General features: G+C 44.3%; 1 protein-coding gene across 2 annotated transcripts in view; it reads right to left on the bottom strand.

The window, feature by feature from the left end:
* Positions 1–7920: 7920 nt before the first annotated feature.
* The window catches only part of IL17RD (interleukin 17 receptor D), a 65970-nt gene continuing 48469 nt past the window's right edge, over positions 7921–25421 (bottom strand). The window contains exons 4-13 of one of the 2 annotated variants that reach the window (XM_038566114.1): positions 24631–24749; positions 24028–24148; positions 21592–21636; positions 21347–21498; positions 20221–20286; positions 18227–18281; positions 17151–17261; positions 16150–16334; positions 12140–13079; positions 7921–11357 (exon numbers count right to left, since the gene is read on the bottom strand). In XM_038566114.1, coding sequence (XP_038422042.1) covers positions 11245–11357; positions 12140–13079; positions 16150–16334; positions 17151–17261; positions 18227–18281; positions 20221–20286; positions 21347–21498; positions 21592–21636; positions 24028–24148; positions 24631–24749 — 1907 coding nt within the window. In that variant the 3' untranslated portion in view covers positions 7921–11244. The remainder of the gene's footprint in view (positions 11358–12139; positions 13080–16149; positions 16335–17150; positions 17262–18226; positions 18282–20220; positions 20287–21346; positions 21499–21591; positions 21637–24027; positions 24149–24630; positions 24750–25421) is intronic. The other variant, XM_038566115.1, reaches the window with a different exon arrangement.

Here is a 25421-nt window from a genome sequence, read left to right as displayed (position 1 = left end):
TCCAGGCAACAAGCAACACTAACCTGGCACAGCCCTCACCCAGGGGATTGGGGATGCCTGTAGGATTAAGGTGCTGGTCTTACTGTTTGAACCTAAGCAATGCTCTTCAAGTGACTAGCAAAAGGTGTCTTTGAAGACAGACCCTTTTCTGTTTTCATAATCTGGGTTAGAGGAAAACCTAACCTTGCTCATGCAAGACCCATGAGCAGTGGAATGCAAAGACAGAGGGGGGCTTTGGAGTAGGAAATGCCTGAGTTCAAATCTAACTGGGGCCCTGCCCTGATGTAGGATGTCACCTAAGCTCCAAAGACCCAGTGGGACGATGTGATGTGATGCCAGCAACAGCATGGTGCTTGGCACAGTAGCAGGCACCCAACCCACAGGGGTGATTCTAAGATGAAGTTTACTACTCCCTGAAACCTTTTAAAATTTACTATTGGGAAGTGGGCTTACTTACTCCTGATGACATCAGAGACAAATATTAATGGTTCTGAGCACCTGCCATGTGCCAGGCACTAGGCTATGCCGTCCACCTGCTTTATCCTCATGATAACCCCATAAGATAGATGCATTTTTACCCCCACCCAACAGATGAGGAAATTGAAGACCAGGAAGATGAGATGCCTTGCCCCGGTGACTGCTGAGTAGTAGGGCTGGGGTCCCAAGCCAGGTTCAAGAAGTAGAATCTGAGCCCAGCCCAGAAGAGAGGTCTCTGTAAATGACACAGCGCCCCCTCAAGGAGCAGCCATTCTTGTGGGCAGGAGGGCCCATCACATAATCACACAAGCTGAGTTAAGTGCTGCTGAAGGCAGGTGTCAGGACCTAGACCAGAGTAGACAGTGTCAAGGAAGTTTTGACAGCAAAGGATGGGTGGAGACAGAGAGAGGGTGTTTTCAGGCAGAAAAAAAACAGCATATGCAAAGGCCCCAAGGCAGGAACACGTAAGTGAGGAATCTCAAAAAATTCTGGTATGGCCATAGAGAAAAAAAGGGACACACAGAGAAGAGATAAGCAAGGGGCCAGGTCAGAACATCAGGGTTTACTTCCAGGACCATTGGCAGTTTCAAGCAGGGAGTGACATCTAATCAAGTAGCTGTCTCTTGTGAGGCCATTGCCAGCTGCCCTTCTGAATTAAGACCTCCAAGAGATAGGAATTCACATTAGTGATCTAGCCCATCAACCACCCCAGCCAGGACTGAGGGAGACATTTAGGGGATACCTTTTCAGAGCCACACATCCCTTAACCTGCCCCAGGTGACCACATCTCCACAGGCAGAAGGGCTTACTGCACACGAGGCTCTGTACCCAAACTCCACCTGGCCTCACATTCAAGCCTCACATCAGCCCTGTGAGGTATTGACCAATTATCTCTTTTCCAGATGCAGGAACTAAATCCTAACCAGGTCAAGTCACCTGCCAGGGTCACACAGATCTAAGTTCAGGGTGCCTGAGACCAAAGCCCCATTTTAATCACAATGATAAAAAAAAAAAGATACTCTTGCCAATAATAATACACAATTATACACATAGGTGCAGGGTCATTAAATATATCTGACTTCAGGTTCACAAACCAAAGACAGGACCTGCCTGTTTGCAATCTTTCTCCACTGCAAGTTCTCCGTGGCCTGGCCTTGCCCAGACTGGTGGGAAGCCTCAGTGGCTTGTCTGAAAGCTGACACCTGCCCACCACCTGGAATGTCTCTGACCCAGAGCGGGAATCACCAGGCAGGACCAACCATCCTGGAGGACTACTGTCTTCATCCCCTTCAACTGCTAAAATGCAGAGAATCCCCCTAACCTTTCTTTTTTTTTTTTTTTTTTTAATTTTTTTTTTATTATTTATTTATGATAGGCACACAGAGAGAGAGAGAGGCAGAGACACAGGCAGAGGGAGAAGCAGGCTCCATGCACCGGGAGCCCGACGTGGGATTCGATCCTGGGTCTCCAGGATCGCGCCCTGGGCCAAAGGCAGGCGCTAAACCGCTGCGCCACCCAGGGATCCCCCCCTAACCTTTCATTAATGGTTTAGAGAAACAATCTCAGCTTTTGTTCACATCTCGAATAGGGTGTGTCCATCTGCCTGGCACGGGGTTTTTAAAGCAGCAAGTCCAGAAAAATGTGTCTCTATTGGGGTTGACAGATGACCAGGGAAAGAGGAGCCTGTTGAATGGAATATGAGCAGATCTCAGAGTTCACGGTCAGCTGGCACAGGCTACACATGTTCAATTATCAAGAACCCCAGCATTACTGCCTTAATTTAATTTTGCTAGGAGCACCTCCCCCTCCTGAATCCCCATCCCTTCCTTCCTGGACCAACACCAAAACAGCCAGGCATGGATCCATCCTCTTCTCTCAGGGGATAAGATGCTTAATCTCAGCACCTGACAAAGTCCCTAGGCTGAAGGTCCTATGAGCAGGGAACTGTCTCCTACCCATCTCCATCTGATCCCCACAGAACCCAAGGCTTGCTCTTCCACAAAATGATTAATAAGCCACTATTTACCAAGTGCCAGGCCCTTGCCAAGCATGGCCACCGGTGCTCTATAGACCCCCATCTCCTTTAATCCTCACAATAACCTCTATGTAACGGGTATTAGTCCTGTCTTGGAGATGGAAAAACAGGCTCAGAGCAATTAGATGACTTGCCTACACTCTCATATATACAAAGAGGGTGGACTCAGGAGGGAAGGGATCATGTTTGCATCTTACCTATTACTGTATCCCCACAACAGACTCTCAGATGTTGTAAGAGGGTTATATCATCTATAAATGTGAAAGCTGGTACAACATCACCCCCCACCAGCAGAAAGAGACCAGGGAGCCAAACTCCCTGATCTTGCATTACTTTCCCTTAATCCTAAAGATCCTATTCGAATTGTTTCATTGCAAAAGGTCTTACCTCACGTTTGTGTCCTTCCCTTCTTCCCTGCATCCTCTACCTCTTGGACCACTTCTGGTTTTGTTCCTGTGGACAGGGGAGGACAGGGTATGCTGGGGGTAGGGATGGGAAACAGACATTTATTGAAGACCCACTTATACCCAGGACAGCAAAGATACTTTTTTATGTCTCCCTCCTCCATTGGCTTAGCTTATTGCCAGTAGTTTCTTACTCAACTAAACCAAATGAAATTCTTCTAATTAAAGCCTGCAAGAGAAGCTTGTCTTTGCTACCTTTAAAGTTTGCATTTCTAAAAGTAAAACCAGTGGCAAAGGCCCCACAGATGTTGGCAATTACAAGAACCCTGAACAGGAGCACCTGGCTCAGTTGGTAGAGCATTCAACTCTTGATCTTAGGGCCATGAGTTTGAGCCCCATGTTGGGTGTAGAGATTACTTTAAAAAAATACACACACACACACACACACACACACACACACCCCAACCAAAAAACAACAACCAAAACCTAAGGGAAAAAAAAAAAAAGAAACCCTGAAGCCGCTGTAAAAACAGACTGTTATCTATGGCTGTGGTAAAAATTAGGGTTTCTCTCTGTTCAAAGAGGAATTTCCCCCCCACTAATTAGAATTCACTTACTTACTGCAGCATCTGCCTAATAAGGTTCTTCTAATCAAGACTCTTCAGATCCATTTGCTTAACCTGCTAACAAATTTACTTTCAGTATTTGGATTGATAAGGGAACCAAGCCACCATAACTTGCTACTCCAGGTCCTTTCTTCACCCTATAAACTATATTGAAAGACAGGGGAGCCTGTTGGCTAGGAGTGAAGATGCTTCAATCAAATATCTGAATATCTGTGCTGCCGATTCCTTGGTTGCACTCTTGGCAAAACTACCTGATTTCCAGGCCTCACAATCTCAAAAATAAGATGTATGTTGTTTGTTGTGTTTAGTATGCTGGGTTGTGGTGAGAAGAGACACAAAAAGCACTCATAGCAGGAACTAATATTCCATGATGGTGTCCTCACTTCCTTCCTGCCACCCAACAATGTTATAGGCGGGGAAGCAAACGAGGAAAACCCAATGCTTCGAACACTTCACTTCCACTATAGTTTTTCCAGGCAATGGCCAGGAGGTTTGTGTTCTGTGTCCTTGCTCTGTCTTACTAACTCATTGCCCTCTCCTGGATCCCTGTCATTTTTGGAGCACTAACTATGTGCCATTAGGCACTTCCCATTCACCACCCTGCGAGGGAGGACCTTTGGCCAATTCTAGAGGTGAGAAACTGAGGCCCAGAAGTGCAGCCACAGGGTCACAGCAGCAGAAGCAGAGCAAAAACAGACTCCCATGTTGATAGGCACCAAAGAAGTTAACTCACAGAGCACTAGCACACAGGAGGTGAGAAAATGTGCAACAGCATGAAAGGACTCTTCTAACTGGATAGCCGGACATTCGTGGCTCCCACATTTCAGTGCTTCTTTTCAAAATTTTTTTTAAAGATTTTATTTACTTGACAGAGAGCAAGCAGGAGAAGGGGCAGAGGGAGAGGGAGAAGTAGACTCCCCACTGAGCAGGAAGCCCAACATGGGGCTCAATCCCAGGACCCCAAGATCACCACCTGAGCCAAAACCGAGTCAGATGCTCAACCAACTGAGCCACCTGGGCATTCCTCTTTTCAAATTTCTGAAAAGGTCTATTTGTTATGACAGTCAAATTTCTCCTTGACATGAATATCCCTGCTCCTGACTCCACACAGGCAATACACTCCTGGCCGCCAGAAGGCAAAGTAAATGGTCAAGGCAGCAGATTTCATGTGCAAGACCTACTGGCCACCCTCTCCTCCTCACCCTGGATAATCTCTCTCCATTTCAGAGGCAGAGCCCTCAGAAAACCGTGCTAGGAACCCAGCTCCTCAGCAAACAGGAAAGATGTAGAACAATGAACCACTGCAATCTTAAAACATTTTATTCGGTGCAGAAATTCTAAGGTACAAAAACAACATTTTGCAATTGTCAGCTGTGACCTACTGCCACCTATTTACAGTTATGTACAAATCAAATAAGACACTGTTTTCAATGTAAAAATATAGCACACTGCTACAGTCTGTCAGTGCTCACTATTCCACCAAACCCCACCAATGACAATCTTAAAGAAGAAACAAAGACAATGACAACAACCACCATGTTCATGTTCCACAGGCTTTTCCCCCAGAACGTAGTAGAGGGAGCTTCTGTAGTAAAAAAAAAAAAAGTGAAAATAGAAGTTACCTAATCTCTAAATGAACACATGTGGTTTTTACAAAAGTTTTTGCTCTGTCCAGACTCACCATGTTTTTTCTTGAGGAAAAAAATGAAACTTTTAAATAACAGTTACACATGAGTGTGACCCGATGGTAGTTTTTTCATCTAATGGATGGAGCAGGCAACTTTGTCTACATCGTGTACAAACAGGAGTATGGTTCTTTGAATCTTCTCGACTGAAATTTTACTTGACATAAACATCAGACACGATCATAATTGGTTTGCTCTTGTCAGACTTCTGACTGGAGAAAACACAGTGTTGAGTCCATTCAGAGCCATGACTCTAGCCAGAGTTGGAATCATGACTTCAGAACACAGGAAAGCTCCTGAAGAGTCTGTGGTCCCAGATGAATTTCAGGGAGAAACCAAAGAACAGGAGGGAAGACAATTGGCCAAAATTCCCCAGGAGGTCCTCCCTCACTCTCTTTGCAAATCAGCTCTTAGCAACTGCTCTGTATCTCACCAGGGGCTAAACTGAAGTCCAAACCATTTCATAATATTGTGAGTCATGAATTAAAGGTGATGTTTACAGATACGTAAAAATAGAATACAAAATTGTGAGGGAGGGGTAGCTGCCACTCAGATGGTAAGAGCTAGTCTTGAAGAGTATCTTGAAGAAGCTCAGGAATAAGCACCAAGTATCTGACCACAGGAGTGGGGGGAAAAACATAACAGGCTATTGCTGGGCAGGGGGATAGATGTAGCAACCAAATAATCCTCAGAATGAATATAGGCAATATACCACTTCTTAAAAGTGCCATTATAGTTTTAAATAGTAAGAGAAGCCGGGCACATGAGGATTTCCCTATAATCCCCATCCAGAGCTTGGCCTCCAGAAGGCACCAATGTGAATAAGGCACCATGTTCTGTTTGCACAACCAAACGGAGCATGAAGCTGAGACACAGAAGAGCAGTGAAAATTATCAAGCCCTTGCAAAACAAGAGCTATGAAGAATGGTTTAAGTAGGTGGGATTATTTACCAGGGGGATGACTTCACTGTGGTTTCCAAATACACGGAAGGTAACCAGCTGTTCTTTTTCCACTACATGCAGAACAAAAGAAAGCTGGTTTGAATTTCTGTAAGACGTACAAAGAACTATCTGATCAGCAGGGTAGGTTACTGAATTTCCCTCACTGAAAATCCAGAATCCCATCCATAGCCATATGTCTGAAATAATTCAGGCTCAGCCCCGGCTGACACCAGAGTGGGGAAACATGCTAGATGATCCAAACTTTCTCCCAGCTCCAAAACTCTGAAATTGGAATCCAAGCTATTGGCTTACAGTCAGACTTCCTTTTGTTTATTTCCACCCTGAGCCTGGAAAGGAGGTGACATAGAAAGGATGACCCAACACCCCATGAGGACTCCTAACTGATCTCTCAGTATCAGGAAAAGCTTTTCTCCATATACTGTTTCACATCTCCAATACAGAGTCAATTCACAGATCATTTAAAACAGAAGACAATGCAAATACCTGGCTCTAGTGGACACTTGGGATTCCTTGCCCCACTCCCCACAATCCCTGCTTTTCTCATTAAGCCTTGGCCTAAATTCATAATTGCACATCATTTAAAGAATTATTAAGCCAAGAACTAAAGCTATAAATAGGTCCTTTAGATTGTGGAGTTTAAGTGAAAATTGTTCCAAGTGTTATGTTTTTAAAATTGGAGAATATAAATCTGATTTTGAAATTAGTAACTGGCTTGCCTTTCTCTTAAGGCACCATGAAATGTAAAGAAGCAATCAAAATATTTCAAATACATTCACAATTCCTATCAGACTTCTTTGGGGGAGCAAGTTGGGGAAAAAGCAATCTAGCCATCAGCTGCATTTAGTGAGAGCATTTTCTGGTGATACCAGACATCTGTAATCACCATGAATGCTTTTCATTTCAAATCTTACAAGGCAGAGGTGACAAACTGGCAGCTAGGGGACAAATCAGGCCCGCTCATGTGTTCTGTTGAGCCTGAATTGAAAAAAAAATTATTTAGCTGCCAACACTCTAAAAAAATTATAATTTTTCACATAAAAACCCAGATTCTCGGGGTGCCTGGGTGGTTGGCTCAGTTGGGTTAAGCATCTGACTCTTGATATTAGGTCAGGTCTTGATCTTGAAACCATGAGTTCAAGCCCTGTATTGGACTCCACACTGGCATGGAGTCTACTTAAAAAAAAAAAAAAAAAAAAAGAATCCAGATTCTCAGCTTCTCTTGAAAAATGGGAAAATCAGTAAGTACCACATGGCCACAACTGACTGGAATAGCTGCCTTCCTAGAGGTGGGACAGGAAGCACTTCAGTTTGCCACAGTCCTCGCCATGCCCTATGGCCTCTCTGACACTGAGAAGGTAGGTCATTGCCATTTATCACCACACCTTATTTATCATTATTCCTGGCCTGCTGCACTGGCTACCCTTGAAGGCATAGCATCTGCTAAGTAAGAGCAGCAGTCTTCACAAACAATTTAAAACAGAAAAGGCTAATAACTTTCACATTGGTACTGTCTACCTCTTTCCAGTAAGAACACAAAGAATAATTCTCCCCTCTAAGAGAGCCAAATTAGTGCTGAGGCTACTGGGGACTACCGGGTTTTCTTTAAGAAGAGGGTGTATCATTTCTTCTCCAGGAATAAAATAGGGGTTTTTTTTTTCCTTCTTTTTTTTCTTCTAAAAGATGCCTAAGTCTGAAGAAAGGAAAAGTTCCAAAAATCAAGTAACTCGACATTTTTGAAGGGACAGTCTTCCTGTTTATTTGTGCTTAAATCAGGGAACCTGAGATTAGGGGTTGGTTCAGAAAAAGAAAAAAAAAAGACATTTGCAGCTATGAAGTAGCAAGACTGAACTCTAACATACAACTTATGTACACTGAAATTACTATGCGTTGATTCCAATGATGTCATAGTTGCTAAAGACACTTTGTGAACTTGTGCTCTGGGACTGTCTTCAATTATTACTCATGTGTCAACCAAAACCTGTCTCATGATTTTAAGGCCCTGTCTCATTTTTTGGCTCAAAATGCTATTACCTGGCTGGGTCACCCAACCTGAATACCTGGGCCTGGACCTGAATGACTTCAGATTCTTTCTGAAGATCAATGTGCCTCAAAAGGCCCAGGATTTGGCCCTCTGGAGGACACTCTGCCCCTACTATGTGGCTGGGCCAGGTCTGTCCGGGTAAGTTCTGGTTGCTTGTAGCCAATTGCTGGGAGAAAAGCACACCTTTACCCAGGCTTCTGCCTCTCTGATCCCTCCCCACTCTGCAAAGCTATGTCAAATGCTAAGTCCTTTCTGTAGGGCACTGGTGAGTTAAGATGAACGACTAGCTCCCTACCTTCAACTACCTTCGAGATCTGCTTACCTGGCTCCTTGCATCTACCTCTGGTCTCCTGCGCAGAGGACACCAGCTAACTTAGCCACACAAGCCTCTTAGCTTTTCATTGAGGTCATCCCTATATTCTAATTCTTGTTTCTAAAATTTCTAAAAGCCTGCAATTTGGCAGAAGTTTTATCTGAATTCTGTCTTAGCATTTCAATTACCCAGGACAGTATCAAAGAATGCAGCTCTGCTTAAAACAGATGTTTTGCCTTAATCTACAAGGCAACTGTTCTCATTCCCAGCAAGAGATCGGAGGGTTTAAAAAAAAAAAAAAAATGAAGCTAATAAAACAAAACCACAAAGTTGGAACATATCAACTTAGTCTGACTTAGGCCTTCGCACTATGGTTTTGCTACTTGGTATGTTAGAATTTAATTGTGTTGAACATAAGAAATTAGTACTTGAAAATAACCATCTAAACCCTAAATCCAAACTACAATTTTACCTGATTTTTGGTCTAGCATATTTTTCCCTTGCATTTTCATAAGAAGTTAAGTTCATTTAGCAAGCTCCCTGCCCACGATCATGGAGCTCAGCTGATGCTCCCTGCCCCACCCGGCACCCCTCCATGCTGTTCCTGGGGTCACTTTCTCAGAGATGCTTCATTTTATGTGCAAAGTTGAATATCCTAAAAGTAGCTCCTCATGGTTCCTTTGGAGCATGCATCATTTCTTGGCCTCAATCTTCCTGATAATGTTCCAAAGTGAATTTTCATGTTGGCAAGTTTGGACTGACCAATCTCCCTTGCAGAACTTATCCTGATGATGGATGGAATGGCAGGACAGTCACACATGGGCAGGAGCTCTGCACTTGTCCCAGATTCCACGGTGACATGGAACATCTCTTCTCCAACAAGATGCCTGGCTTTATGGGGGAGACGGTTCTGCAGCTCACTTGTCTCCCCTTCAGAGCAGCTGCAGGAAATTCGATGCCGGTAGAACAGACGAGCAGAGCACGTTCTTCTCCCAAGGCCGTCAGCTGCCTTTACAGAACATGGAGTATGGCATTTGCATCAAAAATACACACAAACCTCTTCTTTCCAGCAAGGCTGCAAACCTTCCCTTCCCCACCTGCCAAGCATGTGCTTCGGTGGAAAAGTCATGCCCCATTCCAACTCTCCACCCCTCCTTGAGAGGTTTCTCATCTCCCCTTCATATTGGTCCTATCTGCTAGAGGAGTGAAACCCAAGGTCCCCTGTGTGAATGCTGAGTAAAAGCAGAGTGCCAAAATCCAGCAACACCCATGAAAAACATGGAGAAAGATCCTCACAACCCCTCAAGGACATGGGAAGAAGGCTTTTCACAGGGAAGACCAAGGTATCATTACCTACATGCTAATAAACAAACAAGATTTGAACAACTATTTTTCCTTTGGAAACAAATTCTGTAGAATCATCATTCATAGAAACAGAACATTTACTTTTCCTTTTTTTAAAGCAAATATTTTCCTTCTAAGCTCTAGATAGCTATTTTTGGTAGGATAGAGCACAAGAGACAAATCTTTCATTGGGTAAGTACAACAGAAACATGAAGTGAAACATGATTCACAGGCTGGGTTGTTGGGAGGGAGTACCTTAAGATTCAAGAATTCAATGATTTCAGGTCTCATGTCTTCTTCAGACGGTATTAGAAGCGCACACTCATCTTTGTGACAGATCTCTCCTCACCATCTTAAAATGAGACTTCTCATTAGACAAAACCAGTTCAGCAGATTAAGTGGCTGCCACTTGTACACACTGCCATATTTCAATTGATTCTGATCCCTAATATTCTGGACACAGCTTTAGATCAGAAGCCAACTGAAGCATGAACTCCAGCTTCCAGTAATACAGCTCAGTTGGGTATTAGTCTTTTAAAAATAAACTTCCAGGCAGCAACATCTGAGATACTGCACAGTAAATGGAACCCAAGGAAACTTGGCATGCAGATCTGGGCCCCACATGATGCCTACTCAAACCAAGAGGTGGTCCTATGTCCTGAGTTATGGTGCTTTCTGTGCAATAACCAGCCCATGTCAGAAAAAACTGTCAGCATGGTAAGCCTGACCCTGCAGCCCCCACCTCAGCCAGCTATGGCACCACTAGTACATAGAGACTTATTTCATGAAAGGTGATAGTATAGTCAGTTACCTTCTCGACCTTCGACTCAGCTTTTTTTTTTTTTTTAACATCTGTAGTACTGTAAATTCTATACCAAAACCAGACAAGAGCATCGTCTGTAACAACATGGATTCCAGATATACTGGCACTTGACTTCTGTGGCTATAATGGTACTAAAAGTGCTTCTTCCACAAAGCATTTCAAATCAAAGTAGCCAACAGCAAACAGGCAAAGTTTGCAGAGATAAATACAATCTGAATAATCAGTGCAGGTACGTTGCTATTTCTCTGTGCATATATCCTCCTACCTCCCAGAATTGGCTCTAATCCAAGGTCTGACCTTATGGACATGCCTTTCAGAGATCCATACAGTTTTAGAAAGTTGGAGACTCTGCCAAGATATCAGGTATCTGATATGAGGGATGGGGCAAGGAGAGCAAGTACTGGCCCAAATTTCACTCCAAGTATCCTTGCAGGAGACCTCAGCTCCAAGTGGACTGCGCAACCAGAGAGAAGAGCTGGGGGACCAGAGAGAGGCGGCAGCTAAAGTGGCAATGCTTAGACTCTTCCATTTTGTTACAAAGGGGCGACCGCATGGAGTTCACCAGTGTAGCTGCAGCAACCAGGCTCTGCTTTGCACGCCCCAGATGTGAGAAGCTTGGAAGGGAAGGCAGGAGGATCCTCCTCACCTAAGGAAAGAAAACAGGGCAGAGCCACACGTCATTGTACTTCACTGGGGCGGGTGCTAAGGCCAGAATGTGGTTGAATCTGGCTTTACAAGTGAGGCAGGCCTACCAACCAACTCAAGACAGGGCACTGTCAACCTGTTGGCAGGTTCCCTTAGTTGAGGGCCAAGGGTTTGCATGCATGACTCCAGCTAGCCACAGACACTATAAGGAGAAGCCCCAGGTGGCATCCTGCTGGTGCTCCCTGGGGAGACAGAACTCTCCTTCAGAGCCCTCCCACTTGGCCCTGTGCTGAGCTTTGATGGAGCAAACACCGTGTCCACCAATCCCAAGATTATTAAAAGATGTGGCTTTTAAGTCACTGGCATAGGTGAGGGATGGTGAACACTACAAATCCCAGCAAAGATAAAGGTCCAGAGAACCCGCCTCCCCCCGCCAACCAATATCCTTGGGGCAAGCTGTGTCTTGGTAGCCAGAGGCCTGCAGAGTTCAGGAAGGTGATATAATGCACACACCGCATGTTTCATAACACCTCCTGCAGGGACTGGGCCGCTCACCATAACTGAGCCTCAGTATTCCAGCAGTTCACACATGGGAACATTCCCATTGCCTGGAATAAATCGAGACTATCAATGGAGTCTGTAACCTCCCATAAGGATTCAGTGCCAGTAAGTGTGCGGCAAAAGTAGAGAGACACTCTCATGGATTTGGGAACTAGAGACAAAGGCTGTGACCTGCATCAGGAACCCAACCCAAAGGCACTCTCGGCTCCCCCCGCACCTTACCCAGGCCAGAGGAGGACGACACGCTCTCTGTCAGCGAAGATGTCTCCGTGTGGTCTGCCGACAGTCCTTCCATTAAGGGCAGGGACAGCTCCGAGGAGGGCACGGACGAGTCGTAGATGCCCGAGTCCCGGGGCATGTCCGAGGGGCCGGAGGCTTTCACGGCGTGCAGCAGGGGCCGCAGGACCGAGCCCCCGCCGGGCCCAGGCCCCACCTCCGTGTCTTGGTCCAGGCCCAAGTGCGGGCCCTCGGAGGGCGAGTCGGCCCGCGCCCCAGGGGCCACAGCCTCAGCCTTGAGGCAGAAATCGCTGCTGTCGGGCCCTGGTTTGCACACGACGTCATTTAACACCAAGCCCGAGTCAAACTTCTCCAGCACCGGCTCTCGGGAGTGGAGGGGGGGAGGGCGGAGGGGAACGAACTGCTTCTCAAACCAGTCGGGCTCCTCATCGATGAACTGGTGCATGTTGCAAATGGCCACGTAAAGGGAGCGGCCCGACTTGCTCCGAAAGTAGTTCCTTCTGCTCACCTGCCCGGGGTGCGGCCCCGACTCTGGAAGGCCGTGGTCTCGGGAGTGCAGGTGGGAACAGAGCTGGGGAAGGTTGTCCATGAGCTTGTACTTGGTGCTCAGGTCCAGGACGCCGGGAACGTCTCCCTCGCAGGAGTAATCAAAGTAAACGGTGATGAACTTGCTGAGCTGGCCTGAGGAGCTCTGCTTGGCCTGGCGCAGCTTTTCTGCGATGGCCGACACAGCCACCAAGAAGAGCTCACCCTTTCCCGAGCCCCAGCCTCCGCCTCTGTGCTTGTAGCTCTTCTTGTCCACAAAATACTTCATGCCTTTGGAACACACCACGATGATGAACTGCGACTCGTGGATCTTCTGGATGACCCATTCTCTCTGCCCTTCTCTGCACAGACTGAAGTCCTCCCACAGGTCCAGAGCCACCTGGAAAGAGAACATGGACCTCACTCACCTATACAGCCTGGAGAGGAGACTCAGGTAACAAAAACAAGAGTGTTACAAGAGGGTCACATTATCCATCCTTTAAGTATTAGCGGCACAGCTGTGTGCAGGCTCCGGGGTGCCGGGGTCCCAGAAGAGCTAACGTTCTATGGGTGACAGTCATATGCCAGGACCCTGGCATTGTGCCCTTGCTTCTGACTGACACAGAGCCATTCCTGATCTCACCCCACCAGAGAGAAGATGGACGCACAGAGCTTCTAGCAACCTGCCAAAGTCACATATCACAAGTGAGGCCTTTGAGGGACTCTCTGCTAGTGACCACAGACAATGAGCACACTGGGGTCAGTCTGTGTGATGAGTGGAGCTGCCTGGTGATGGAAGGTGATGATGGATGAAACTGGGTGCAGGACCCCAAAGCAGGCAGGAAAGAGGCTCAGGTCTGCATGCCAGACTTGCCCACAAGGCTGGTGGACTCATATCCAGAGAGCATGTGGAACAAAGAGGACAGCCACTCTGGTTAACTCATTTGTGAGTGACGTGGCACCTCCCACCATGACTTCATAAGCAGTCTATGGGGCGTCATATCCATATAAGGTCTTCCATCCAAAATCCAAAAGAGATTCTGGGAGGGGGTGAGAGGGAGAGGCACCAAGAAAGGAGAGAAAACCAGGCATGCATGTGCCCCTCAGAGGGCTTCACCTTCTTAGACCATTTTCATCTGATTCTGCTAAAAATGTCTCTTGGCAGTTTTACCAGCCTCTTTCCTTCTGTAGTTCAGAAACTAATCCTCAGTGGCTATATGCCTGAATGAGAGCCACAGTCTCTAATGGGGAAGGGGGCTCTGAAATGACTTTGTCTTCTTCTTTGGCTCTAAGGAACACAGTTCAACATCCACTCACTTGCTGAAAATAATCCTGAATTGCTTTACATTCCCTTGCATTATACATTCTAAAAGCTAACTGGAAGTATATACCAAACATTTTTTAAATGTTCCCATCTTTGATGCAGCAATTCCATTTCCAGGCTTCTATCCCTGCAAAGTCATCAGAAATGAGGCAAAATTGAACTACTGGGATGTTTAGCAATTTGAAATAATTCAATTATAGAGAGTTGATATGATGGATCACGTGGCTGTTTAAAATTGCATGGTGCAGCCACTCTGGAAAACACTATGGAGATTCCTCAAAAAGTTAAAAATAAAACTACCCTACAATCTAGAAATTACACTAGATCTTTACCCTAAGAATATAAAAATACTAATTTGAAAGGATATATGCACCCTGATTTTTATAGCAGCATTATCAACAATGGCCAAATTAGGGGAAGAGCCCAAATGTTCATTGACTGATGCATGGATAAAGATGTAGTATGCATATAGATATAATGGAGTATTATTCAGCTACCAAAAATAATAAAATCTTGTCATTTGCAAGGACATGGATGGAACTAGAGAGTATTATGCTAAACAAAATAAGTCGAAAAAAGACAAACATGATATGATTTCATTTGTATGTGGAATTTAAGAAGCCAAAGAATCCTAAAGGGGAAAAAGAGAGCAGCAAACCAAGAAACAGACTCTTAACTACAGAGAACAAACTGAGGGTTAGTAGAAGGGAGAAGGTGGGAAGATAGGAGAAATGCGGAATGGGGATTCATTGTGATGAGCACTGGGTGATATATGGAAGTGCTGAATGTCGTATACCTGAAAATAATACTACACTGTATGTTAACTAATAGGAATTTAAATAAAAACTCTACAAAATAAAATACAATTGCAGTTTACATAAAACTTTCAGTAAGTTATTAAATGAAAAGACAGGAAAATTATTCTAATCTACCCTAAATGCAAAACTGTATGCATGAGTTCATCTGTGAAGAAAGAAATTGGAAGCAAACAGACCAGATATTAACTGTGTTCCTCTTTCTCTAGGTTGAGATTATAGGCCATTTTTTTTGGTCATCTTTGTTTCCAAATTTTCTACGACAAGTATTACACTCATAATTGGAAGACACTTCCCCCCTGAGGCTAGTTAGTTACAAAGCAGAGCCCATGGGTTGTCCCTGTCTGAAGACTGTGTTGCACCAGCTGGAGTTTGCAGTTTGGATCTGTGCATCTCCCTAGCTTCAGCTTGTAAATAGGTATTATTGACACTAGGGGGCAGCCTTGCCACATGGAGACACTAAGACACCCACCAGTGGGCAGTAATCAAAGCACAAATAACTTTAATTACACAGCTATTGTACAGTTCTTGCATTTGTAAGAAACAGAGTGTGCCTTCCATGACAGCTTCAAATTTCACTTCACCTGAAAATTAGCACTATCACATTATAGAAAAGCTACATATTAATAGCTTTAACTCAAGAGACAGTCAAGAAACCAGAGCTGACCATTTGAGTACTTGACACATTATTATTCTCCCTTCTCAGCAAAACTACTCCAAAGAATTGTCTAAGCCTGCTGTTTTATCTTCCATCCTCTCTTTGGCCGTTCAAGGCTCACCAGGTGTCTTGAATGACCCCCTCCCCCCTACTCCTGTTACATGTTCTCAGGGGATATGCCATTTCCTTCCAGGCAACTGCACGATCTTTTTTTTTTTTTTTTTTTAAGATTTTATTTATTTATTCATGAGAGACAGAGACACTGGCAGAGACACAGGCAGAGGGAGAAGCAGGCTCTATGCAGGGAGCCTGACGTGGGACTCGATCCCAGGTCTCCAGGATCATGCCCTGGGCTGAAAGCGGCACTAAACCACTAAGCCACCCAGGCTGCCCACGATCTCCTTGATGTTTATAAAACTTCCTACCACGTAGATGCCATTAAAGGCTTTTGAGCAGGAGTGTGTCAGGGTTAGGACTAAGTATTAGGAAACATTTAGTGCTATGGTAGTGATAGGTAGGGCAGACTGAGGGAGGAGTGTGAGGCTGACCCAAATTTGGAAGGAAGCAAGGTCCTAGGTGTCACCCAAAGAGGCCTGTAGGGAAGGAGATAGAAGGGAGAGCATGGGAGCACATGTCCTACCCAGCGGAAGAGAAGAGACTTCAGATTGCTCACCTCACAGCCGCAGAAGTCCTGCAGGAAGTAGGCAAAACACCGGACAACGTTCATGTGATTCTGGCCATCTTTACTGGAATAGCAGAGGAAGACCTTTGGCCGCGGCCGGAGCCTCTCTCTGGGGAGCGCCGTGGTGTACGAGGAAGACTCAGAACTCTCTTCATCTAAATGTGAATATATATTTTCTAAATTGGAAAAGAAGATAGGGTTGATGCCTACGAGCCAATGGTTTATCCTGTTCCCTAAGACTCGGGACCTAATGCCTCTTCAAGAAACAATAGTTGATATGCACACCTGAGATCCCAGTCCCCACCTCCCCAGCCCCTGGGTCACCACTGGAAATAGGAGAGCTGATTTCTCCAGGGGAGCAACAAGCGGCCAAAATTAGTTGTTCACCTGAAATTGAGTTTGAGTAAGCCAAGAAAACTGAAGGGACCACCCTGGTCAGCAGAGAGCACCCAGAAGCTGGTCTCACAACCAAGTATATCTACCAATTAAACACTAAAAGAGCTGACCTTCTTAAAAAAAGAAGGAAGGAAGGAGGGAGGGAGGGAGACAGGGAGGGAGGGAAGACAAACCCTGCTGAGCGATGACTTTAAAGTACACTTTAAAGTACGTAAGTCTTAAGAGTACATCTCAGCAAATTCTTATCTAAGTATATACCTATGTAACCACCACTCAGATCAAGATATAAAACATTTCCAAGCTCCCCAGAAAGTTCCCTCCCAACACCTGTCTTTTATAAGTAATGACGTCCTACCTCTACCCTTACTCATACTTTTAGACTTCATCTATATTCTTAAATTTACTATCCTGAGTCTGAGAATAGGATTATGGCTTCGTGTTCATGGCTCCTGAGGTTAAAAGCCAAGTATTTCAATGCTAGGAAACTAAAATGCCCATTTGGGGGGCGGGGGTGGTGGGGGAGCCAAAGGCTCCTGACTCCCTCTGTTGGCTGGTGTCCTGCCAACTTGGGAAGAACACACCACACAAAGAGATACCTTGTTGCTTCTTGCGGCACATCACAGTGAAGAGGGTGGCAAATGCTGAGATGACAACCAGTGGCACGGTGATGGCAACAGCCCTAATGGGCCCAGCCCACGGGGAATGTGCTGGGAAATTTCAAAGAGAAGGTTTGAAACTTAAGCAGCGCATGTTCAAAGAAATTCCTCCTTTTCTTTTTTCTTACTTAAGATTTTTTAATTTAAGTAATCTCTACACCAAATATGGGGCTTGAACTCACAACTCCAAGGTCAAGAGTCACATGCTCTACTGAGCCAGCCAGGCACTCCTCTTTTTCCTCTTTTTAAACATAAGCTGCCTAACAGGTGCTAGGACCCCTTGACCACATTTCTCTAGTATTGGTCTGGTGATTACAAATAATTCCTTTTAAAGGTTTGTAGAGTATAGGATCCCTGAGTGGCTCAGTGGTTTAGCCCAGGACATAATCCCTGGAGTCCCGGGATTGAGTCCCACATTGGGCTCCCTGCATGGAGCCTGCTTCTCCCTCTGCATCTCTCATGAAAAAATAAAATCTTAAAAAAAGGAGGGGGGGCGGTTGTAGAATACAATTCACAGTGACTACTTGTGAGAATTCAGCCTTAGGAAACCTCATTTCCCACCACTTTTCTTCCAAGGACCAGTGACTATTTAGTCCCAGCTACACACAGACACACACCAACCACAGTGGCCTCGGTCTCCCAGACATTGACATTAGGATGGAAGGAAAGTTAGCTTTGATGCGATACCTTTTTATTTTAAAGAGTAGGGGAGGGGGCAGTGGGAGTGGGAGGGAGAGAATCTCAAGCAGACTCCCCATGCTCAGCATGGAGCCCAACACAGGGCTTGATCTCACGAACCCCTGAGATCATGACTGGAGTTGAAATCAAAAGTTGTGGACACTCAACTGACTGAGCCACCCAGGCACCCCTGATGGAACACCTTTTAAAAAAAGAGGGGCTCAAATGATGTGTTTTGGTTTTACAAATTATGAAGTACAGAAAGTATCAAAGTGCATGGTCTGCTGTAGTCCAGAGCCAACATTTCACACAGGAAAAAAAAAACCATACCACCATACCTGGCTTTAAGGCATAATGCATCACTTTTCTAGTTGTATTAGTGTCATCCACCAGCTGCAAAACAAAGGATGCTGTATCATTTTTTTTAAGTGATAACATCTCAACCAATTTCATTCATTTTTCCATCTGTGGACAGTAGGGGGCAGAAGGAAGAACAGCTACTGCCTAGGATAATTTATGAGCCACGACTGGATATTAAATCAGATAAATCTCTGCTTTATGAACTCAAAACTCTCCACCTCATCACCCTGCATGAATCCATCATTGTTCATTCACTGATGAATTCAGCGACTGAGCTCCACATTCTAACAATCTTCAATTACAGTGGCATCCTACCACTAATTTTCCTGGGCTGCCATGAATGCTTTAAGAGGGTGTGTCACTTCAAAACCACATACCGCTACCAAGTCATACAACCAGTGTTTCTCCCAAAATGTTAAGACATGTTGATGGTCTCTGAATAGCAGAGCTATGGACAAATTTTTAATTTCCTTTTCTATTTTTCTTTTATTCCTGTTTTTGTAGTATGTTTGATACTGGAAAAGTAATCTAAAATTATATATTTTTATATATATATATATATATTTACACACACATACACACACACACACACACACACACACCATTTGCTTGCTTTTTTTTTAAGATTTTGTTTATTTATTCATGAGACACACAGAGAGAGGCAGAGACATAAGCAGAGGGAGAGGCAGGCTTCCTGCAGGGAGCCCAATGTGGGACTCGATCTGGGAACCCCAGGATCATGACCTGAGCCAAAGGCAGACATTCAACCACTGAGCAACCCAGGTGCCCCTGTCTTTTTTCAGTGGTATTTAGAACTTCATGTATATTTATACAGAAAAATGTCAGCAGAAAACTAGAGAAATAGAGGCAGATACAATTGATGTAACTTTTCCTTTCTGTTTTACTACTTAAAGTTTTTAAATCCAAGGTTTTAAGAACATATTTTTGTAGTCTAATGGTGTAGGGGCCCCAGTAGGTAGCACAATGGCCTATTGGTAAATATTTTGAAACTAAGCTACTGGGGAAACAAGCAGTACAACAAGCAGATCCTCCCTCTGTCCCCCTCAAAGCAGGAAATATATCTCCCATATGACAAATACCCTCACTGTATCGAGAAGTAAAAAGGACCTCCTTGGGGTCCCTGGGTGGCTCAGTCAGTTAAGCATCTGCCTTCAACTCAGGTCATGATCCCAAGGTCCTGGGATGGAGCCCCACATCTGGCTCCCTCCTCAGCAGGGAGTCTGCTTCTCCCTCTCCCTTTGCCCCTCCCTCCCAGCTCATGTGCTCCTTTCTCTCAAATAAACAAAATATTAAAAAAAAAAAAAAAAACAGATATCCTTATTGTTTGAGATAGGGACTTCAAGGTCGAGAAAGCTATAGAAACAAACCTTGTTACTTTTTATCTTATTATCCCAGCCTAAATCCCACTTGGTATTCCTTACTAATTAAAGTTCCCAAACATCCATTTTCTTTATCCTGTCAATTCCTCGCAAATTTATTATCTCTTTGTCCAAAAAGCATAAAAACTGTGCCTGCCTTTGTAATTTCTTTGGGTTTCAATTTCATTACTGGGCCTCTGTGAGTACTTAATAAGACTCTGGTTTTTTTCTCAAAATCCTTAATCTGCCTCATGTCAATTTAAGTCCTAAACCAGCTGGAAGAACCCATGGAGGAAAGAAGGAATTTCTTCCTCCCCTACAAAGGAATATGGTATAGAAATTCTTAAATCATGGTTATGTGGACTATATGGTTTCATAAAAATATTTGTATGAAATATTTGAAATACTGAGTGAGAAAAATCAAAGACTGATTACATATAAAGTTTTTAAAAAGCATATTAAGGACCATGTAAAAAGATAACTGTGCACACCCTCAATAGCTTGAAATTTTAGGGTTGTAAACAGTTGGAATTCTACATGAACTAGATTCATTCTGTAGAATTAATAATAGGGCTTTCTTGAGTTATGCACACCTCAATTATATAATCCCCAGGAGAAACATTTTGAAGGAGGCAGCTGGTTGTCTCTGTATTTTGCTCCTGCAAAGAAACAAAACAACACTTTTAAAACTCACTTCCTGGATAAGGGTCATCTGGACCTCTCTTTTCCCCCCAGAGCTGAAGGAGACCTGCCACCAGTCGTGACTATGTTCAGAATACATAAATTAGATCAGAAAGCAGCCGTGTTTATCTGCTACACATTATCTGAACTTTACTCTGATAAGAAGGCCCAGGAGAGCCCAGAGAACCCCATGAGAGTCTATACGTAGTGGTGCCCTCAGCAGGACTACTTCATTTGCAGACAAAGAAGCTAGTTAGACTACCCTTTACTTATGGAAAGGGTGAGGAAAGGAATTACCTGCCCATGTTTGTGCATATTTTATGTGCCATAATTTCAACTTGAGCAGAAGGTCAATGACAGAGGTGAGAGCCTGCAGGAAAGCAAAACTCAACAACACAGAAGCACGTCTAGGAAGGTGCTAAGTTCTGCTATCATGACCAAAAACCTCTCCTGGTGCTTGCTAGAGGCGATCTAGCAGTCCTGTGCACTTTCACAAAACATTTTCCCCTCTTGCTGACCTCCTTTAGCTTAAAAACTTGATGGCTGAGTTTCTACTTAACTTTGGCCTATGTGTATGATCGTAAGCCACTGACTGCTCCTAGATGTGTTTTTTCCACTGATTAGCTGCGTGGCCTTGAGGAAGCCAGGTGACATCATGGAGCCTCAGGTCACCCTATCTGTAAAGTGGGATGATGGCAGCAGCTTCTGTTGCACAGAGTTGTAAGGATTCAGTGAGCATAAAGCTTGGTGACTGGCACACAGCGAGCATCCAATTAATGTTTAAAATAGAGCAGAATGAACTAGAAATATTTAATTCTGTTATTTCCTTGATAATAACTTTCCCAGGCTTCATCACCACTGAAATAGCCGAGTGTAGATAACTGGAGAGCATGAAGGACGCCCCTGAGACATAACATTCTGGAATATCTACCAACTGCTGAACTAAAGCCTAATATTCACATTGAATCATCCAAATTCCAGGGGCCCAGGGGTCACATTAAACATGTAGTATTCCTTAATGTATGGAGAGCAGCTCACCTGTTTACAGGCCTTTCTCTTGAAAGGCCCTTCATGCTTGAGCTTATAATGAAGATAGAAGAAACGGAAGCCAAAGGTGTGTGGCGCGTGATCAAAAGACACCTGCATGTCCAAACCGTGCTGAGTGATGTTCAGGTTCCGAGGCTTCCAGACTGGTAGGAGGAAGGACCCAGAATGAGCACCCAGAGGCCACCCCGGCACCACTGTGCTGGCAAGACTTGAAAGACAAAAACAGCTGTACTTACATGGTTTACAGGCCAGGTTGTCCGGCTGTAACAATAGGTCGCAGGCTATTAAGAAAGATGCATATTTTTAGTTTTAATACAATTTGACATTTTCCTCATCCAATAATTCAATAAAATAGAAATATACGGTTCCGGATAGTGTTGGAAAAAGTATAAAATACATCAATTCAGCAATGATTTCCAGTACAGCAAAGTTATATCTTATGAAAATTTAAATTGTACAATGTAAAAATATTAATGCAGTTCATTTTATGCCAAATAAATGAAAAGAGTGTAAAGTCACCCAGACTTTTAAAGCTTGTCAAGCATTACATAGTTTTAGGGCCAGCAGCCAAGGCCAGCAGGACTATGTTCAGGCCACTGCCACATGGAGGTTCCGGTTTAACTGTAAACGGAAATAAAACCAGGCCCTGCTCCACTGTACAGGTGTTTAGGCACAAGAGACTTTGGAGTGATTCTGGAACTATCTTAGAGTTATTATAAACTTTGCTAGCATTCTACTTTAAAATCCTCTGAGGGAGTCAAAAAATGGCATCGAGACATCTACTAAGTAGTAGCACCAACACTGAACACTAGGCACCAAAGCCAACAGGGCTTTGAAGCAGGGCTTGAATGTGATTTAAAAAAAAACAAACAAACAAAAACATGACGAGAGAGGCCAAACAGCTAGTCCAATATGCCAATGCTGCTCACCCAGGGAGAACGTTCTGGCAAATGTTCCTACAACACCAAGGAAACCAAAGACAGCATCAAGATCATAGTGCACTGAAATGGTGATAAACGTATCTCCCACCTCTGCCTCACCCCCAAACAGACACATTGATTTTGATAGGAAAAAATTAATCTTAAATTACACTAGTTCTGGGATGCCTAGATAGCTCAGCAGTTGAGCATCTGCCTTTAGTTCAGGGCGTGATCCCGGAGTACTGGGATGGAGTCCCATATCAGTCTCCCTGCATGGAGCCTGCTTCTCCCTCTGCCTCTGTGTGTGTGTGTGTGTGTGTGTGTGTGTGTGTGTGTCATGAATAAATAAATAAAATTTTTAAAAATTACACTAGTTCTGACGAAGGTGAGCTTTTCATAAACATATTTGAATCCTCTCATTGGTTACGAGTAAGACATTGAGATGTCAAATGTACATAATCTTTGCCTTATGAAATAATGTTTTATTTAATAAAATGAGACTGTTATAACTTTGCTGCATTTCTTTTAATACAATTAAAAGAAAAAAAAAAAAAAAAAGAAAGAAAGAAAACAACCAGAGTATGAGTTCTAGAGTTGAGAACAAAAACATCATAGAGGAGGATGAGGCCAGCAATCAGACCACATAGAAGTGCTGGCAGTTTGGACTATCAGCTGAACATTGGGGGCCTGGAAAGCCAGACAGAAAGCCTGACCAGGAAGGCAAGAGGGAATGGCTGCAGGCTTCAGGCCTGGGCAACCAAATCTGAAAGCAGTGATTCAGGTTGTGGAAAGGCACACCGCATACAGAACAGATGGAGAAGGGAACCCAGCACAGTTGGCTGGGGAGTGTGGACTCCAGAGTCAGCCTTCTGGGTTCAAATCCCAGCTCCCACCAGGCTCTTTAACCTCTGGGTGTGTGATTCCACATCTAATAAGTAGATATGGGAGGATTAAATTCTTTGAAGGGTGGAGATGGGGGTAAACTGAGTCAGTATTTAGAAAGCATTTAGAACAGGGCCTGACACACAGATGTTAAACAAATTAACTTTCTAGAAAGAGGCAGTCTCGGGGTTACTGATTAGCTGTCTTAATGGAATCCTGAAAATGGGCATTCACAAAAGCCACCTTCCTGATGACAGGTTAAAAAAGATGGAATTATTTCATGCTGTACTCTTTGTGTCCAAAATCAACTTATACTTTATAGTCTTGCTTTTTCTTTTTTTCCAAGTAGTTTTTTTTTTATTTTGTTTTGTTTTGTGTGTGTTTTTTTCCCCCAAGTAGTTTTAATATATGGATATCTTGGAATGCCTGGGTGGCTCAGCGGTTGAGCATCTGCCTTCAGCTCGGGGCATGATTCTGGAGTTCTGGGATCAAGGCCCACATCAGGCTCCCTATGGGGAGCCTGCTTCTCTCTCTGCCTATGTCTCTGCCTTCTCTCTGTGTCTTTCATGAATAAATAAAATCTTTAAAAAATATATATATATGTATCTTACAGCAGCTGCGCGCCCCCCCTCCAAAAAAAAGTCAAACATCACATCTATTCTTGAATAAGTTGCCAATGGGTATCTCTAGCTGGGTGAACTCTGCCTAGGCCAAATCTTAATTCCAAGAATTGCTTTTCTGGATGCTTTTCTCCTCAACCATGCTGATTTCATACCAGTATTAGGTGGGCTCTTGAATATATTTCTTTGAAAAGTCCTTAGAATCAGGAGCAATCTCATCATGGGAAGCAGGCAAGCAGGGCATACTCACCACGGGTTCTGAAGAAGAAAGGGTGGTAATTGCTTTCATTTTTAATGGAAGGAAAGGGGACAATCTTCACAAAGTAATCCGTTTCAAATTTCATATTCAGGAAAGGTTGAGATTCCATTCCCTAAAAGGGAATAAAAACAGACATGATACCGTGAAGAAATTACCCACCCCTCCGCCTACACACAAGACCTTCAGACCTCCCTGACAGTCACCCAGACACTCTTCCAGACCTGGAGTCTACTTTCTGGACCACGTTCAACTGAAATAAAGATCAGCAATGTTGCCTGTCCTTTAGCAAGGCAGCCATGTCTGCTTAATACGGAACCTCAAAGCTTTTGGGGAAGAGCTCACACATTCTTAAGAGCACAAAGCCACCTTCCAGGACATGTAACCTGAGAGGTGTGTTTACCAGCAAGAGGTGCTGGAGGGTTTCTCTGGGTGTGGAGCAGGCTTAGGGTGTTGCCAAGCTATTTCTTGCCCACCTTGGCAGGAGGGGTGGACCCCACTGCCCCCCTTCTCTGGTTTCACAGGCATTCAATAGACCATTCAGACCCCCAGAACAGTGGCATGTCTTCAGGAGCACATTCTCTGCGTGTGACTTACAGTTCTTTTGAAGCTACTGTTGAGCTGCTTTGGGTCCTTTAGAATCAGTTGTTGGCACCGTCTTCCCTCCGACTTCAGCTCCTCCAGTATTACTCGAAATCCTTTTAGGAATTCGATGCCTAAGCAAAGCAGAATGCTTTTATTAAAAGCGGACCTAATTACCTTTGAACACACTTTCCTTCCTCCAAGATTACCGTCCTTTCCACCTACACAACAGACTTAAAGGAATTCTAACTTTGGCCAGAATTTCCAAGTTTTGCAGAAAGGAAAAAAACCACATACCCTGCATTCCTCTAGTACAGGCCAGGTGATTTCCTCTGTCCCATCACGACTAATTAATTACCTCTAATCCAGCCAGCCATTTCACAAATGCCCATTGCCTCTGTGACATTAGGGTTCAAATACTCAGGCTCAAGTCACAATTGATCCTAAATGTCTACAGTGTAATATATAATTTCTAGGTCATCAGACAGGGTGTATTTAGCTGATGATAATTCCCAATGCTGACGAGGGACTCCCCCCAAACCATGTTTCCGCTTTAAGTTTTCATCCTGTATTTGCTGGCATGGTTCACCGAGTAATGCACAAAATTCCTAACAAAGTGTGTGTCTGCACCCAAGGGGTTCCTAGGCTTGAGATTAAATAGTTTAGAATGTCTATGTGATTTACAAAGCAGTTCTTGCTCTAATCAGGCCTGAAAGGCAGACACCCAAGGGCTGCCCAGTGTGTGCTCTTCATACAGTCCTCAGAAGCCCTGAGACGCCCACAGCGCTGCTGAAAGGCACTGGCCC

Source organism: Canis lupus, chromosome 20, assembly GCF_011100685.1.
Source record: "Canis lupus familiaris isolate Mischka breed German Shepherd chromosome 20, alternate assembly UU_Cfam_GSD_1.0, whole genome shotgun sequence".
NCBI lineage: Eukaryota > Metazoa > Chordata > Mammalia > Carnivora > Canidae > Canis > Canis lupus.
The sequence above is the reverse complement of the archived record's forward strand: the minus strand, read 5'-3'. Positions and strand labels throughout refer to the sequence as shown.